The sequence below is a fragment of the Mus caroli genome, unplaced genomic scaffold (genome assembly GCF_978045245.1).
Source record: "Mus caroli unplaced genomic scaffold, Mus_caroli_1 scaffold_6, whole genome shotgun sequence".
NCBI lineage: Eukaryota > Metazoa > Chordata > Mammalia > Rodentia > Muridae > Mus > Mus caroli.
This window is the reverse complement of record NW_028227261.1, coordinates 140,793,889-140,810,733: the sequence shown is the minus strand read 5'-3', so window position 1 is coordinate 140,810,733 and position 16,845 is coordinate 140,793,889. Positions and strand designations below refer to the sequence as shown.

Below are 16,845 nucleotides of genomic sequence, written 5' to 3'. Positions count from 1 at the left end.
CCCGGACGCCCTGCAGATAAATGCAGTCGCCTTCCTCGAGAGCGAGCGAGGGCGGGCGAGGCGGACGCAGACGCCGCCTGTGACAGTGGCAATCCCCTGCGCCCCACATCACATTTGTCTGCCACAGCAGCAACAACAGAGAGGAGCGGAGGGAGGGAGCGAGGCGGGAGGAGGGGGAGCTGAGCTCGGCGCGCGCCGGGCTCCGCGTCGCAGCCTGCGTCTGCCTGGCGTCCGCCACCCTGGGCTCCTCGCCCTGCGGCTCGCTGTGCGAGGCGACTGCGGGCGATCCGCAAGACTAGGCGGGCGGTCTCTGGACGAGCGCTTGTGGGCGAGTGGCCGCGGACATTCTGGCACCGCGAGGGAAGCGGCGCCGCGCCCTGGTCCTCTGGCCCCGCCGGCCGGCACCGACCGGAGGAAGTTTTATTTGCAGCTGGGAGCCCGCGGCGGATGGTGGGACTCTCCAGCCCTGTGCAGTGTAAGTGCCAACGAGCGAGCTGGGTCGGCGGGCGGGTTGGAGAGCGGGTGGCTGGGACCAGCCTCGGGCTGGTACTGTTAATTACTATGCCGATGACCGATGACCGTCAGCATCGTTTGGATTAATTGGACCGCGAGGCTCTGGGCTGAACTTGACGCTCAACTAGAGTAGGACTGCGTAGCAGGGCAAAGAAGAACATCGAGGTTGCTGGAGTCTGCGATGACACTGAACTTCGCGGACCAGATAAGACAGTATTTCCCTCCGTTTTTGCTTTAGATTCCCCGCACTCTCTTTTTAGTCATTTAAAATTTTTTTCCATCAAAGGAGACCAGAAAGATAAGCATGTTTCCTTCTACTAAACAACTGGTCAATTGGTCCACGATGTGTTTGGCAGGTGGCTCCACACCCGCATCATGGGTTTTTAAAACTGGAAGCGAAAGGCTTATTTTCATGGTGGACACCTTAGTCCTAGGAGCAAAATGAAGAATCCTAACTTGGTTCTGGGCTACAATTTGGGTAGAGTCTGGTTAGCTGCATCCAGGCGCTGTACGACCGCCTGACAACTTTCTCTTACTCGGGCATTTGGGGTGCTTTGATGGGAAACCTCACAAGGATGATCAGGCGGCTTCTCTAAGCCAAGTGTCCCGCCGAAGGCAAATCCCGAGCTTCGTAGCTGGGGATACCTGGGTAGCATCGCCTCCACCATACTACTGTGTCCCGCTGGTCCAGCCGCTCTGGCCTTCTAGGGTGTTCCCATCACAGTCGGGACCCGGCGACGCCCGCCTATTCCTAGCCTAGAGCACAACGTAGTGCCCAGTACCTCCCGCAGGGAGAAATCCAAACCCGAGCTGCAACGGGAGAATTTCTTACGTTTTCCAGAAATCCCTCAGGGGAAGTAACTGGGGCTAGCACATTCCCGGGTCCCCGCCGTTCACCATCCTCTGGGCGAATCTAGAAAGAAGGTCCAGGTTGGTTGGAACCCTCTCCCACCCCGGACGGATCTTGTCCTGACCAGGATGATTTAAGCAAAAAACAGTTTAAGTCCGCATACGCACCTAAACCCAGTTTTTGAAATTGTTTTCTTTCTTTCTTTCTTTCTTTCTTTCTTTCTTTCTTTCTGTCTGTCTGTCTGTCTGTCTGTCTGTCTTTCTTTCTTTCTTTCTTTCTGTCTTTTAAAGGTCAGTTAAGCTTTGGAAAAGTTTTGAGTGTTATGATTCCGGGCAGTAGGATGTGAACCACGACTGTTACTAAAAATAGCTGCCTTCCCTCCTCCTCTTCCCACTAAAGGCTGTTACAGCTCTGAGGATTTGGCCAGAGTCTTGGAGCCCTGGGCCTTCCTAGCTCCTTTGCAAAGGGTAGCAGGGAAGTCTTTTGAATTTAACTTTCCTTCAGGATTGGGCACCACAAATCCCAGCGTGCCCCAGCATGACTGGTGCCTCTCGGGAAAATGCGCAGAAAGAAGCTTTAAAGGACTTATCTAGTATTCCCTGGGAAGAGACCTGAAGAACAGCGAGGGAGTGAGGAGCAGGGGAGCTGGAGAGGCCACTCCAGACCAACTTCATGTGCTTGATGTAACTCTGAGCCCTCTTGAATTTTTAACTTCGCTTCCCTTAATTAATCTGCCCAGGGCCTGTGTATAAATGGCTGTCCACAGCTGCTGCAAATTGATTTATCTCCCGATAAAGGTCGGGTTGCTGACCAAAGCATCCTTTATATCTTCTGTGTGAGCTAAAATGTGTTTTACAGGCTTTCCTCCCTCCTAGCCTCCTTTTCAACATCTGTACCATTTTTAAGTGCCCTCCGTGGCTCTTATTATCATCCCCCTTCTTATAGACCAGAAGAACTGGGTCTATGCCCGGGAAGTCCACACTCCCCAGAATACAAATTGAGCAGCTTCTCTGTGATGAACAGTTTGTGAGCGTTGGGGGGCCTCGTTAGTTTATTGCAGCACTTGCGAGAAGTCCTCTCTGTGTCCAGCTTCCCTGTTCACACAAATCCTTAGAAAGGATCAGCACATACCATTGTTTCCCAAGCCTTGGTGGCCTCAGTTTGGGTGTTTGGGATGTGTCTAAACAAAAACACATCCCAATGCGTTATTTCTCCATATCAATCCTTAAAATGCTGTCTAGTTTTAGCACGATGATTAGAGGCTGTCAACGAAGAGAGAGGTGGCTATGTGATTTCATTTTCTGTTCACTATTTTTGAAAGAGAGGGCCAATCGTCTCACGTGATGTTAACTAGAATCTCAGTTTGTTCCAGTTTTTTTTTTACTTATTTTATTTTATATTTTAATTTTCCAGCCAGGATGAGTGTTAGACACTTGATCTCTTCCCTTATCAAATGTAGTTCACATTTGATTTTTTAAAAAAATCTATTCTTTGAAAAGACAGAATTCTAACAAAATTACCAAGGAATCATTCTTGGCACACAGAAATTGGATTTTAACTAAGCCCATGCTACAAGAAGAACTTCATGAAGTTCGCATTAAAAACATTTGTTTAACCATTAATTCGAAACCATATAGACCATGTAGACCATGTAGACCGCAGGCCCCTTTCTTTGAAAAACTAGATACTCTGTGGGAGAATTTCAGGATGCAATTTTTGCTGGTTCTCATCTAATAAAAGCAGCAGAGAGAACACCTGGATTTTTTTTTCTCTCTAATATTTGGACAACTCAAATCATTGCAAAAGTCCTTGAAATGGCATTTTTCTTTGTTGACTAAGTCTCTTTCACCCACCAACACCTGCTAATGACTTGATTTTTGAAGTGGTCTTTGAAAGGATCTTCCTAACAAGAAGTATTCTACCTTCAGTGCAGGGGATGCTGGCCTGTTAAATGACAACTTCCTGGAAATATCAGGAGAACATCCTTTGAATTACAGAGGACTAAGTGTTTTGTAATTCTTACCCAATCTTTTTCTGCAAGAAGGAAAGCACTGCCCTTGGTGTTAGTGTCAGTGAAAAGATTCCCATCGAGGTGTTAGCCTAAATATTTTTGGGTAAACTCCTTATAAATTGTAAAGAACCTCACAAATGTCAGGTGCAGTTATAATTTATTTTATTGTAAACTAGAGGCTTAGCTACCCTCCTTGGGTTTTAAACATTGAAAAGGGATCACGAGAAAGAAATGCTTCCATTAAGAATGCTGGTCAGTGGTTGTCAGTTTAGGACATTCTTCACTGTCAAATCCTGTTTCTCACTTCTTTGATATGAACATCAGCTGACAGGCACTGAATGCAAAGCCTTCTTCATTGAGGTTTTATGCAGGCAACATAGCCCCTCATAGCAAAGCAGTCTGAAAAATTGGCACCTGCACAATTTGCATGTGAAAAAAAAACCAAGTCAGTTGCATTTTGCTGGAGTCTATTACTGTAAGTTATGTAAGAGGGAAAGGCTATTTGTTTGTTGCTGTTTGGGCATTTAAATGTTCTTTATTTTAATATGGATACCTTATTCATCATATTGTAATCTTTGGTCTTTATTGATAGCAAAAGCAGGGCGAATTGAGCTTTTGATTTGTAGAAGTTCTTTATTATGGAATGGAGTCACTTTACGTGCTTACAAAATCAGGGACATGCTTAGTTAGAATCAGTTAAAAATTTAAAATGTAGCTTAGAAGAAGGTTTTGAGAGTAATGTATTAGAAGTTAAGTAAGTGTGTACGATTGGGCTAAGAGGGGCATCACTTAAAAACAATCAAGGATTTTCATAGTTATAGACTTCAGTACCAACTCAAAATCCCCCAAACAAACATTTCAAACTCCTAAACTTGTATGTGTGTGTGTGTGTGGGGGGGCAGTTTCTCCTCAATTTACTTGTTAAACTGTTTGTCACCTGTATGACCTTTCCAAAATTATATCTGACCCTCTTTATATAAACCAACAAATAAATGTTAAATCAGCTACAAAAACCTTTGTGAACCTCAGACTATTATCCATCAAAGGGGACATTTTATCCAGTGTAAGCTATTTAGTATTATCTAAAGAGACACCTTCCAACTTCACCTTTTTACAGCCATTAATATAAGAGTTCCTAAATTATGTTTAAAGAACAGTGGACATTTTATTAAAGCAAACATTAGTTCAGTTTAATGGAGGTAATTGTAAATGATAAGACAGAGCAGGTTATCTCTGTGTTGTTTAAACAGAGGGAACTACTTTGCACCATTTCCAGCAGCCATCTGTAGGAGAGAAGGGGTTGCACCTGTCTGTCCACACTAATTATAGATTAAGGCCAAAAAGAAATGAAATTCGAGGAGGTTTTTCAGCTAATGAAATCCATACTGCCTTTATTGTAAATGTGTTCTATGTAAAGAGGAAGGTGGGTGAGTTGTGAGTAAATAAATTGCTATGTAGCTGCTAGGCACTTGGTTTTGGAGCACAGCTCTGCTGCATTAACCTTTGATATTAAACAACAAAATAAATAAATAAACACGGCAACTTGGACATGGGTGGTAGTCTTTGTTTGGCATCCATAGTTACAAGGTAGTGAGCAGCAGTGGGTGCAGCAGCTCAGAAATGTACAATAAAGCAGCCTAAACGCCAGAAATGGTTTCATATTCTGAAATGCAGATGAAGGGAGATCCTGTGTTAACTTATGCATAGAAAGAGGGCTTTTTTTAAAAAATTATTTTTTGTAAATTAGAAAGCTTCTTCTTTTTTTTTTTTTCTGCACTTTCAGCTTCACATCCATGAGAAATTAAAGCAAAATGAGTGAAGAATGCATCCTTCAATGAAAGGTCACACGAATGTCTACCACATCTGTTTATAGTAATTATGAACATAATTAACATAAGAATTACAAATGAAATAATGACAAGCTGAGCACTGAGATATTATGCCATAATGGTCATATGTTGGAATTCTCACATTATAGCACACTAGACTTCACATACTCAAAGAAAGAAAGAAAATGCTAGATTTTTATCTGAGTTAATGTTTCAAAACTTATCTGCCTGGGGCAGATGGACTTCTTGCTTTTACAAGAAGGTAACCCATTATTAAGAAAAGAACTCATTGAAATTAAAATTTCGATTGAGCTCAGTTGTTAAGTTGTCTGTAATTACAGGTACCACTTTCTGTTGGATACCATGATAATAATTCTTGATTACTATGTTGCTTTGGTTTTTGTTTTGATTTTCTTGAAACAAGATCTCCTTCTGTAGCCCAGGCTGGCCTAGAACTTACTATAGACTCTCAGGCTGGCTTGGAACCCATAGTAATCCTCCTGTATCAGTCTCCTGAGTGCTGAGGTGGGGGGAGGGGATCGCTACACTGAGCTTGTTTGTTTGTTTGTTTGTTGTGCTTTTGTTTTCATTGTAAGCTTTGGAGCAAAGTGCTTGGTCTAGAAGCATCATGGAGCTGGCGGAAGGCAGGCAGGCAGTACAGAGTGGTGGGGACACTGTACTTTCACAAAAGGAGAACATCTGTACTTTAGCTGATCTGCAGTTTTCTTTGTGCCTAGTCTTTGGGATACCTTTTAGAGAAAAATATGTGTTTGGAGATTAAAAGCAGTAATTAGAATTTTTTTTCATTTTTGCAAGTATTAATTTTCATTGTTACATTTCTGTGCATATGTATCTAGTGCATTCTCATTAGTACATTGTAACAGACTAGTGAGCCTTTGTATGTTGATTTTTTTTTTCCCCCTTTCCTGAGTTGCATTGGATGACAAGGTGTTTATATACAGTCTGTGCCCAAAATCATGTAGCTGCAGTAGCTGCTGCTGGCTAGGGTGAGTGCAGTTCCTGATCACAGTGAGAAAAAAGGCGAAAGGATGCCTTTTACAAGAGCCAAGAGGATATTCTGAAAATCTATTATTAAATTTAAAACATGGAGGGATGATACATTTTACCCCATTCAGAGTTCCCTTGCCCTGTCATGTTGCCTGCCAAGTGGTTTACTTCCTGCCCCAGGACCCTTCTCTAACTACTGAACCTGGTCACTTTTTGAAGATTTATGGAGAAATATCACCTTGTTCTTGTGCAGTGATACTGTGAGGCTTTCCACATTATTGGATTACTGGAGGATTGTAGCAGGACTCCTTTTATCTGGCATTCATTCTATGACAAGATTTTCACACATGCCCTTCCCCCAGCATGCCCAGCTTTCTTCACTTTGTGTTACCTATCAAATTTCCCTTGATTCTTTTCTTAGGTTGGTAGCGTGTGTGTGTGTGTGTGTGTGTGTGTGTGTGTGTGTGTGTGTGTTTTGAGAGGGGGGTCCATTGCACATCAGACCTGTTTTGTCATTTTAGGCTAGGTGGTTTGCAAGTTACTTGATGAAACAAAGCCCCTTTTAAAATATGCCTCCTGCTCTTATCTTTAACTCATTGCCCCCCCCCCCACTCCTGCCCCATTTTGTTGCCTTCTACTGACTTTTCATGTATAAACTATTTCATGGCCCCAAGTTTCACAGCAGTTGTGATTGCAGTGTGTGCCATGACATTCTGTGGTTTATGTCTCCACAGTGCAGGGAAGGCTTCTTAACCAAGCTTCAGGGCCTAGAAACACAACACAGCCAAACACAACCCTGCCCCCAAAGAGAAGACCTCCTTTGCTGCATTATCTGCACTCCATTAAGGACCTGATCAGATGTTCAGATTGTCTGATGGGTGCATTTAAAAGTGAAAAGGGGCTCCCTAGGGACTACTCAGGTGTATCCCCCCTCCTGACCCTGCTGGGGTGGAGGAGGATGAACTCTGGCCGCCTGGCAGAGCATTAGCCCCTGCTCCTTCTGATTGATTCTCAGGCTCTGGGTGGGTGAAGAGCCGCGAGGCAGCTCAAGCCAAGATTGATTGCCTCAATTTCAAATTCCCACCTCCCAAACAGAGTCTCAGATGTACGCAGAAGGAAGCTCCTACCCCTGGACTTCTGGAAGTGGCGCAGGTGTCTGAGTCACCTGTAGCCACCAATCACAAGTGGTCCTCCTTATCACAATGATGCTGGCTGCCCTGCATCTTTGGCTAGGACACACTCAAAGCCTGAAGAGGGCGGGGCGGGGGGGGGAGGTTGTATCTCTCTGTATCTCCCTTGCATCTATGTGTGGGGGTGAGTTGGGGGCTGGGTTTTAGTATACGGTTTAGTACACAGAAAGAGACAGCTCCCGCGGGAGGTAGTCCTGGCATGCTGCAGGACTATTGTGTCAGCACAGTAGATTTGTTTTGCAAATTATGTGTCTTTGGATGGAGGTGAGGTGTTGTAGGTGTCACTGTCAAAACCACCAAGGGAGAGCTCTTGATCCGGCTGACCTTGACAGAACCTCTAGTGTTAGTGGAGCCACAGGGCTAGCAAATCCAAATATTTGGGAGGTGGGGCTGAAAGGCACGGGCTACCCTGCAGCCTTGATTGCCTCCACCTCCCAGTCTCTCTGGGTAGCTCTCCTCTCGCTTTGACCCCATCCCAAGCCGGTCCCTGCCCCTGAATCCCTTCCCTGTCTCCCCCTCCTGCCTGCATCTCTTCCCTCCCTCTCTTCCCTCTCTCTCTCTCTCTCCCACTTTTCCTCCCTCTCCCCTCCGTCTCGCACGCACCCTCTGTTTATTTTCCTGCCTCCATCTGGGCCCTGCTGATATTGTAATCACCCTGATGCACGTTGGCTCCTCTCCTCTCCCTCCCGCGCGCACACACTCACTCACACACAATGTGCCATCCCGACCAGCCCTTTACTTCTGATAAGCTCCGATGTGTGTTTAATGAATACAAAGCGGCGGTGTGGGGGCCGCGCGGCCGGCCGCCTCGCGCGCTCGCCGCCGGAAGGTAATCTCCGCGGCCGGGCTGGGGGCGGCGGGGCGGGGCGCGGCGTGGGGACGGCCCCCCCAACGATCCGGAGCAGATAAGAGCTGGGCAAGTGAAGATGTAACCTGTTATCTGGAGCTCCTCTTAGCTGCCAGAGGGAATTTACATTTAAAGATTACAGAGGGAGAGGGAGAGGATCTGCCTTTTGTTGTGCTGGGTGAGGAGGAGGCAGCGGCCCTGGCCTCCCCGCTATCTCCCATCACCTCTGCTATCCAGACGGGGACTCGCGGAGGTGAGATTACCGAGGGCCTTATCTTTAATTGGGTTTAGTGTTGCCAGTCTGAATAGGTTTAAAGAGACTCGATAAAGGGGGAACAATAGATTATTTGTTGATCGGACGCTGGAGCCCTCAGATGTAAAAGAGAGAGGAAGAACTCTTAACAACTTGATTAGCTGTATTTGATTTCGATTTTGAGGTGACAGGGTCTCTCTTGGAAAAGGGGGAAGGACTAGGGAACTTAGGTGCGATTTGAATGACTTACAGTGTTTTATTCCAGCACTTCTGCACCTGTCTTATTTTAACGGTGCTACCTCACCTTTTCTCTTTAGGGTGGATAAAGTGAGTGATGGGCTGAGGCAGTGGGGTACTGGCCATCAATGCTTGGTTTTGCGTGGCTTGTTTTGAACAGGTGATGAATTGATGCTTTGAGTCCTGGAAAGAACCTGAAAAGCGAATGAAGCCCACTTTTAGTATGGAAGGAAGAGAATGGTAGATTAGGGTTCAACCTGGCTAGTAGAGAGAGAGAGCATCAGTCTGGGTCTGGTAGAGATACGATATTTTGTATTTGAACCATACCATTTTTTGCTTGAAGTCAGTGTGAGGAAAAAAAAATGAAGCAAATTGTCACTTAACTTATAAATGTATTTCAAAATTTTATGATATAAACTTTAGAAGGTTCTTAGAGTAAATAAAAGAAGACAAAATGATTGCTTCTGCCTCCTACTCATTGTTGAGATAGGTGATTTCATAGGTAGGTAGATATGAGCCAGTAACTAAAAGCCTAATTAAAATTTGTTTAAAGCCAGAGGGACACGTTTCCTTGTTGACAGCAGCAGATCGATGGGGGAAGACAATAAGTCCCATTATTTTACTTCCATTGACTGAACATATTGACATTGCAGGTTTGCTGTTGCCTCAGTGACCGTGACAGAACACTGAAATTCACTGGCCGACTGGTCAGAGTGGCGCCTAGATTACCGAGGGTCTTTTCTACCTCATCTCGCAGACAGAGGGGAAAGGCTAGCCTCTGGTTCTTCAGAAGGACGCAGACAGAGGGGAAAGGCTAGCCTCTGGTTCTTCAGAAGGCGGGTAGTATTTTTGGTGAAGAAACTGTCAGATGGAATGTTTTAGGCATATCAGTCTTTTTTATTTCCATAACTGAATGTTATATAGACATGTATATGCATTCAAAATCGAGGGGAGCAGCTTAGCAATCTTGAGTATTTATACACACGAACACCCATTTCCAAGATTTCCTTTTGCTCTCCCTGAAGATGTTTACAGCAGGTGGCCAGCTTGTGTTTGGGTCATATCCATTTTGTTCCAGTCTAGGGTACTCAAGCAGCTAAGCCTGTGTCTTAGAAAACAAGTGTTTAGAGTCTCCCTGGACATAGGGCCTGACTCTTTTCTGGTCTGCAGTTTCTTTAGTTGATGAAACAAGGAATGAATGAGATGTGACTCCCCCATGGTCAGGTGTGTCCATAAACAGTGATGTGGATTTTCTATGGTTTTCAAGCAGATGCAGACAAAATATAATTTGCTGTCCTTTTGGCTGGCATTTTATACACTTTGTATAGTCTTTACATAATAAAATCAAGTGTTAGGTAGATACCGGAGTCCAAGAAATTTGAACTACACCACAGAAGATATGGAATAAAGCCAGAAGAGACTAAACATAGTTTTTTAAAAGTTTAATGACCATGACTTATACATAGTACACAGTGACTATTGCCATCAAGCAGGGAACTGATGCCCTTTGCCGCGTTTTAGAACAAAACTAGTCTTTTAGACCATTTTCATGAAAATGTTAGGCTTCCATTTGATCAGCAGGTGCTGTGGAGATGAAAGCCATGTGTAAATTTTCAGCAGGCTAAAAGTGTCAATTCAGACAAGGAAAGTGATAGGAGGAAAAGCAATCAGGTTTCCTGTTTTCAATTTGTGCAGGATTTGAAGAGCTGTTTTGTTGAATTGTTACATCTGCTCCAATATGAATATTGAACTACTTCCACTAAAAATAACAACCTATAATTTGGAAGCTACTGCAGCCTTTGTTAATGCGAATGGGTTATTTAAAAACAAAACAAAATAAAAATATAAAAAAAGACAATTTTCTATTCTGACAGTCTCTTGCCTGATGTGCATTTTCATTTGCTGGTCTTTTCATCCCCAGAAGACAAATGATGTTACGCAATTAGGGCCTCATCCTGTTTTGACTATGAAAAGAGGTTCCTATAGGTGAAAATCCTGATAATAGGACAAGGTATCCCAGGAAACTAATTTTATTTCAGAGTAACCGTTTAAAGCATGTTTATTTACAGCGAGGTGCTTTCGCCCTACATTCTCTAACCGTGTGGTTTTTAACTTAGCAGTGACTACTGTGAGAAAGTTAACACTATTGCATTGCATACTGGGCTCTCTGTGGTGTAGTCTACCTTTAATATACCTCCAAATGTAAGTTTAAACCAATCAGGGATATTTTACCTAACAGGGCTTTCAAATAATTTTTTTCATGCTTAAATAAAATGATTAAATTATGCTTGAGTGCCTGCATACAAAGGCTTTGGCCTCTATAGTACTGCTAATCAAATAAGTTTTATGGACCACATTAGAGGAAAAATTGGATGCATTTTACTGGTGACATTTCTAGGAAAGGCGTGTTCTTTAAAGACATCTAGTATTAATTAAAAAGAAAACTCCGGAATATATTTAAAAGAATCATAATGAAAAATATCTCATCCATATAACAAGGAGCGGTGACACTATCCACATGTAATATAGGCATAGACATGGAAGGTAGAAGGAGACAAGTGATACGGTTACATATTGATTCAAGGATTGATTGCACTTGGTTTGACTTGTGGCTAAAGTCATTTGTCCAGGGTGAGACCTGATCACTCCCGAGGATCAATTAGCTGTGTAGCTTGTGGGTTCACACTTGAGTGGCTAGACACATTCTTCCCAGATAAACTCGGAAGAGCTCAGGAAAGGATGAAGGGATGGCAGATACTTTGTCGCAGGAACATGTTGATTTGCAGATGTAGCATTTCTGTTGGTATTGATAAATGCAGTAGATCTTTAGAAACATCAGGTCATAATAAGAGTGGTTGCAGAATGCAACTGAAGGTGTTATTGTATGAATGACTATGTATATGCAATCAGACAAAGAGTATTATCTTAAGGAGTGTCTCTTGCAATCTGAAGCGCAATGAACAATTGTGGTGTTCTGGCACATCATTAAGTAAGTTTAGTACCATAAGGGTATATTCTTTGGTACATGTGTTTCACCATTCTCAAGGAAAGAGCCTGAGTCACGCATGCTGGTTTATCCCTGTAATCTCAGCACTTGGAGGTAGGAGGATTCAAAGTTCAGAGTTCTCCGTTGCTGCACAGTCTGAAACTGTCTTACAACCATTCCTCTGAGAGAGAGAGGCAGAGAGGAAGAGGGGGAAGGAGCGGGGAGGGAGAAGGGAGAAGGAGAAGAAGAGGGAGAGGGGGAGGGGAGAGAGAGAGAGAGAGAGAGAGAGAGAGAGAGAGAGAGAGAGAGAGAGAGAGAGAGAGAGAGAGAATGAATAGAGGTTATATTGAAAAGCTTATTCACAAACACAGTCTGTCCCATTGGTTAGAATGTTTTGTACTGAAGCCACAGTACTTTATGCCTCAAAGGAGAAGAGTTTCCTGGGTCTTCTTAGAGTTTTGGAATCATGCCAGGCTCTTATATTAGAACCACCAGTAAAGTAATGTTCCATGGTTTAAGTTTATGGCGTGGTGCTTTATTGTTTGGAAAAAGTTTTAAACCATTTACATTGCTTAAAACTGGTAACATTTTCAGTGACAGACAGACAGGCTTAAATTTTTCTTCTCCGGGGCTGGAGATGTAGCTCAATGGGTAGAGTGTTTGCTTAGCTACAGGGTACCCTAGATTTTATCCCCAGCATCTCACAGACTGGGGGTGGAATACCTACATTGTAGTTTCAACTTGTGACATTTTGTGTCTTACAACTCATAACACATGATGGAATGACAAAGTCGTTTGCTTTTGTGGATGTTGTTTTGGCCAAAGTCTCAAGACAAATCAATGTTTGGGTGAATAGAGAAGGCCTTTAGAATATAGATATTGTGAAAGAGAAATACAAAGAACACAAATGGAAATTTACCAATGAGTCTCCACCATCTCAACACTGTAAATCCCTTGGAAAAGGTGATTGATTGGCCTCATTAATCTTTTAATATATGGGGCAAAGACTACTTCAGAATGAGCTCTGAGGCTTCAGAGACTGCCACATAGTTGTGTTAGGATGAAGGCAGATAATCAACAAATGACAGAGACGTACTGTATCTTGCTCCTCACTTTCACATCCGTTTTCATTGTAGACTTGAAATGAATGATTGACTAGCCTCTTACTTTCTTCCTGTCAGGGAACTCCAACCCATGGCTCAGACTAGCCACAGCCACTCCTGCCTTTACTTTTGATCTTAATTTTATTTATTTTAATTAATTAATCAGTTAATTAATATTTCTAGTCAAGGTTTCACTATACAGCTCTGGCTATTCTGAAACTCATTATGTAGATCAGGGTGGCCTTGAACTCACAGAGATCTGCCTGCCTCTGCCTCCCACGTACTTAGACTAAAGGTGTGCCTTACTCTGCTCCACTTTGGCTGCAAGTTTTAGCACTGAGGTTTCCCTGTGTTCCCCAGACTGACCTACATTGTGCTGGAGTTCTGATAATTAGGACCTTATTCTCTGAATGCCGGCCTTGGAGAAATCCTTAGTAGACATTGTTTTCTTTGACTTAATCCACCTTGTGTCACACTGAGCAGGTGACAACTGCTCCCTGCTAACATATCCCTGGATAGACCCAAATGTGTGCCAGTGAGCATTTCTCCTTCTTTCTAAAGATGATGTCACTCATCTGCCTCAAATAAGTTCATCCTGCACTGAGCTTGTGAGTAGCTTGTAGTACCCTGTTCCCTTTTTTTTGATCTAACATCCTGGGTCAGATTTTTGCCCACTGTCACAGCTTCTTCCTGCCCTGTGGGCCGCTGTATATCTTTAGCTCTTGTTCTGTCATCACAACATATTTTCTGCCTGACAGTTAAGAGGAAGGGGGCATTTTTGTTTGTTTGGTTAGTTTTCTTGTTTTTGTTGTGTTTTGGTTTTGTTGTTATAGTGTTATGGATAAAGGTTGATCTATGTAGCTCAGACTGACCTATATGTAGCCTAGGCTGGCCTGTAGCTCAGTTCTTGCTGCCTCGGCTTCTTAATACTTGGAACTGGCTGTAAACATATACTATTTCCAGCTAGGAGGAAAAACATCTAGTAGCATCTTGTACTCTAGAGAAGTTGAGATTGTAACTGGTATCATGGTACACAGACCTTTATGTTATATATGTGTATGTATATATATATATGAAGGACCGAGTATGAATCTGTAGTACCCTGAGAGGCCAGGGGTTGGGTGCCCTTTCAACTTTGTTGGACTTTGTTGGTAGGTTAAGAGTGATCCCAGTTTTCAGATGAATTCCTCTGAGGTAAGATGAGGGTATCTCTCATGTCAATGGCTGATTCCAGGAATAGATTTGGGAGTTTTCTTAAAAGTATTCTGTGTATCATTGACAATGTGTTTGAGGGGCACTGTTTGTCTTCGTATTGATGGGAGATGGGTTATGGTGGGGTCCACTGGCTCTCCACAACACCTATAAGAGGAGAAGAGGCACTGGAAAGATGCACTAGATTTCCAGAGCCATTCTGGACATCAGGTGACTGTGTGGAGTGTAAGTCACTACCTTCCCCTTTTCAGGGACAGTAAAAGGAGAATGGATCACTTTATGCTGTGAGGAAGGGCTTCTGTCAAAACAAAATAGGTTTCATGCTTTTTTTCACAGTCACTGGGTAAGACAGTGGCCTTGTGCAGGGGCATAGGACTAAGGTAAGGAGAGTGAAGATTAGATGTGATTAGCAGGCATTCACTGTATTTGATAGCTCAAAGTCTGGACCTGAGTCACTTGGGAGATGTAGAAAGTAGCCTCTCTAAATAACTTTGTGGGCAGAAACTGACAGCTTATTTAGGGGGACAACAGTACATTGCCATGTGGGTAACATCAAGTCTTAAAAGAAACCTGAAAAGTTGGCCATATGCTTTGTCTGATGAATTTAAAAATGTAGTTATCACCATCAGCGCGTTGACTTTGTGTTTGTTGCCTGTTTATAAGATCAGTGGATGTAAAAGTACAGATACTTGGAGTTTGTCATAAGTTTCCTAATTCATAAAATTGCTAATCCTAAAGCAGGGCTAGGTTTCTTTGACAAGTAGGAACAATTAATTGCATTTGTTGGGTTTGATCAAGGTGAGCACTTTGCTGTCATCCAGGAAACTTTTGCTACTTACCAAGGAGTTCATTGGTTGACAGGGCTTGGGAAAATAGCTACTTTCAATTGGTGCTACAAATGGAAGTCATGCAGGGTTCACTCTTACTTCATAGGCCACAGAACATTTTTTCACTGATGTTCAAAGTTCAGGATGAGACTAAATGGAAATTCTTTGTCATAAGGGAAACTTTTTTTTTTTTTTTAAGTAGAGATGCAGTGAGTTCTTCATTAAGACTTGGTTCTATTGGATGGGATAATAACTAGGATATATTAGACAATGTATTCCTAGGAGATGTCATGGAAGACTTTATTGAAGCTGAAGAGCTAGTGTTTTGTTGATAACATGAGGGGAAATGCGGAAGAGTAAGGGAGGAGAGCTGGGTGTGCATGCAGAGTTATTGGTTGAGCTGGTTGGTTGTGAGATGTTTTATAAAGAGTGCTTGGGGCTGGGGGTGGGGCTCTTTTGCAGGATATGCTTGAGGACTTCAGCTAGTAACACTCAGAAGACTGGAGCTTAATGTTGTAGACAAGCAGACATATGGTGGTCCCCAGAAGAGCCCTCACTGATCATGGTGCCAGGCCAATGTCCTATCACAGTTCCTATCACTTTGAGCCTTGTACTTGGTACTACTGATGCTTTCAGCAGAGTCTTAGGAAATTTGTCACTTTGTCTGGTTGTCCATGGCCAGTTAGTCCATTTAGAAGTTTCCCATCCCTTTCCCTGACTACAAGGCAGGAGCAGGATGTGATAGGTCCTGAAAGACTGCTAGTTTATCTTCTGAGTCCATGCGTATGTTATTTACACACTGATGAGCAAACACAGCAGGGAAGAATAGCAAATAATACTGAAGCAGGAATTGGGAGTTTATCAAACTGATACGATAACCCTTCACTGTGAAAGAGTTCTTAAGTAACTTAGAATTCTGAAACTCTCAGGGTGTGCCAGATAAGTATTGTCATTTACATTCCCCATGTCCCTTTGTTCATGCTCGCAGTTGCATTCTCATGTCCAGCTGGAATTATTTAGATAGGAGATCTACACCTGACCTCTCCTGGATAGCACTATATAGGCAATGACTTCACATTGTTTTGTTTAAGCAGGAGGGGTGGGGGGGTCAGCAAAGATGGACAGCAAAAAAGAAATATGATGGTTGGTTTCTCAAGAGTCACACAGTAGTCATGTAACCCTGATAAAGACACTTCCTAGAGTGACCAATGAAAACTGAAATGTGAACTCCTGCGAGGGAATTAAAGTAAGTTGGTAATGCCTGTGGTATGGAAAGCAGGTTGGTACGAGAAGACTTTAGGCAGGTAGTGGGCTCAGTCCGCACTGTATATCACACCTTTTGGACAGGTGAAATAGGAACAGTGATAGTAGTATACCTAGATTATTAACTAAGTGACTCAGTAAGTGGGGCTTATTTTTACTTGTGTGTGTAAGTATATGTGTTTGTCTGTGTGAGTGTGTGTGTGTGTAGGCAGAGACCAAAGGAGGGTATTGCATCCCATAGATCTTGAATTGCAAGTAGTTATAAGCAATCTGGTGCTAGGAACTGAATTCTGGTAATCTTAACTGCTGGGCCATCTTTCCAGCCTCATTAGTGGGATCTTGGAAGCGAGAGTAAGTTGGCATTTAAGTTGCCTTGAGACAGGATCTCCCAAGGCCTGGTTGCTGTTATTGGTCAACAGTGCTTTACAAGGCAAGAGAGGTAAGAGTCCTGGGGTGAAGAGGGAGTGGAGTTGTGAGAGGCATTAACAACTAGCTGCAAAAAAAAAGGTTTCGAGGCAATGAGTGCAGAGTAAGAGCAAAAGGACCATTTGTAGATAAAACACTTGGTTGGCTTGGGCGCCATCTTCTTTGGAAGTAGCAGGAAGAGTCCCGCGCCCCCCCCCCATCACGTGGGGCCTTGTATCTCTTTCCCACTGTAAAGCTCAAACAGTTCAACTTGTAAAATAAATTTGCCTCTCTAGTTGAACTTCTCTTGA

At 43.3% G+C, this 16,845-nt stretch overlaps 1 protein-coding gene across 4 annotated transcripts in view; it reads left to right on the top strand.

Moving 5' to 3' along the window:
* Positions 1–263: 263 nt before the first annotated feature.
* Runx1t1 (RUNX1 partner transcriptional co-repressor 1) overlaps positions 264–16,845 on the top strand; it is a 150,014-nt gene continuing 133,432 nt past the window's right edge. The window contains exon 1 of one of the 4 annotated variants that reach the window (XM_021159348.3): positions 264–475. In XM_021159348.3, coding sequence (XP_021015007.1) covers positions 448–475 — 28 coding nt within the window. In that variant the 5' untranslated portion in view covers positions 264–447. Of the gene's footprint in view, positions 476–8,194; positions 8,231–8,368; positions 8,502–16,845 lie in introns of those variants that run through there. The other 3 variants (XM_029476269.2, XM_021159351.3, XM_021159346.3) reach the window with 3 other exon arrangements.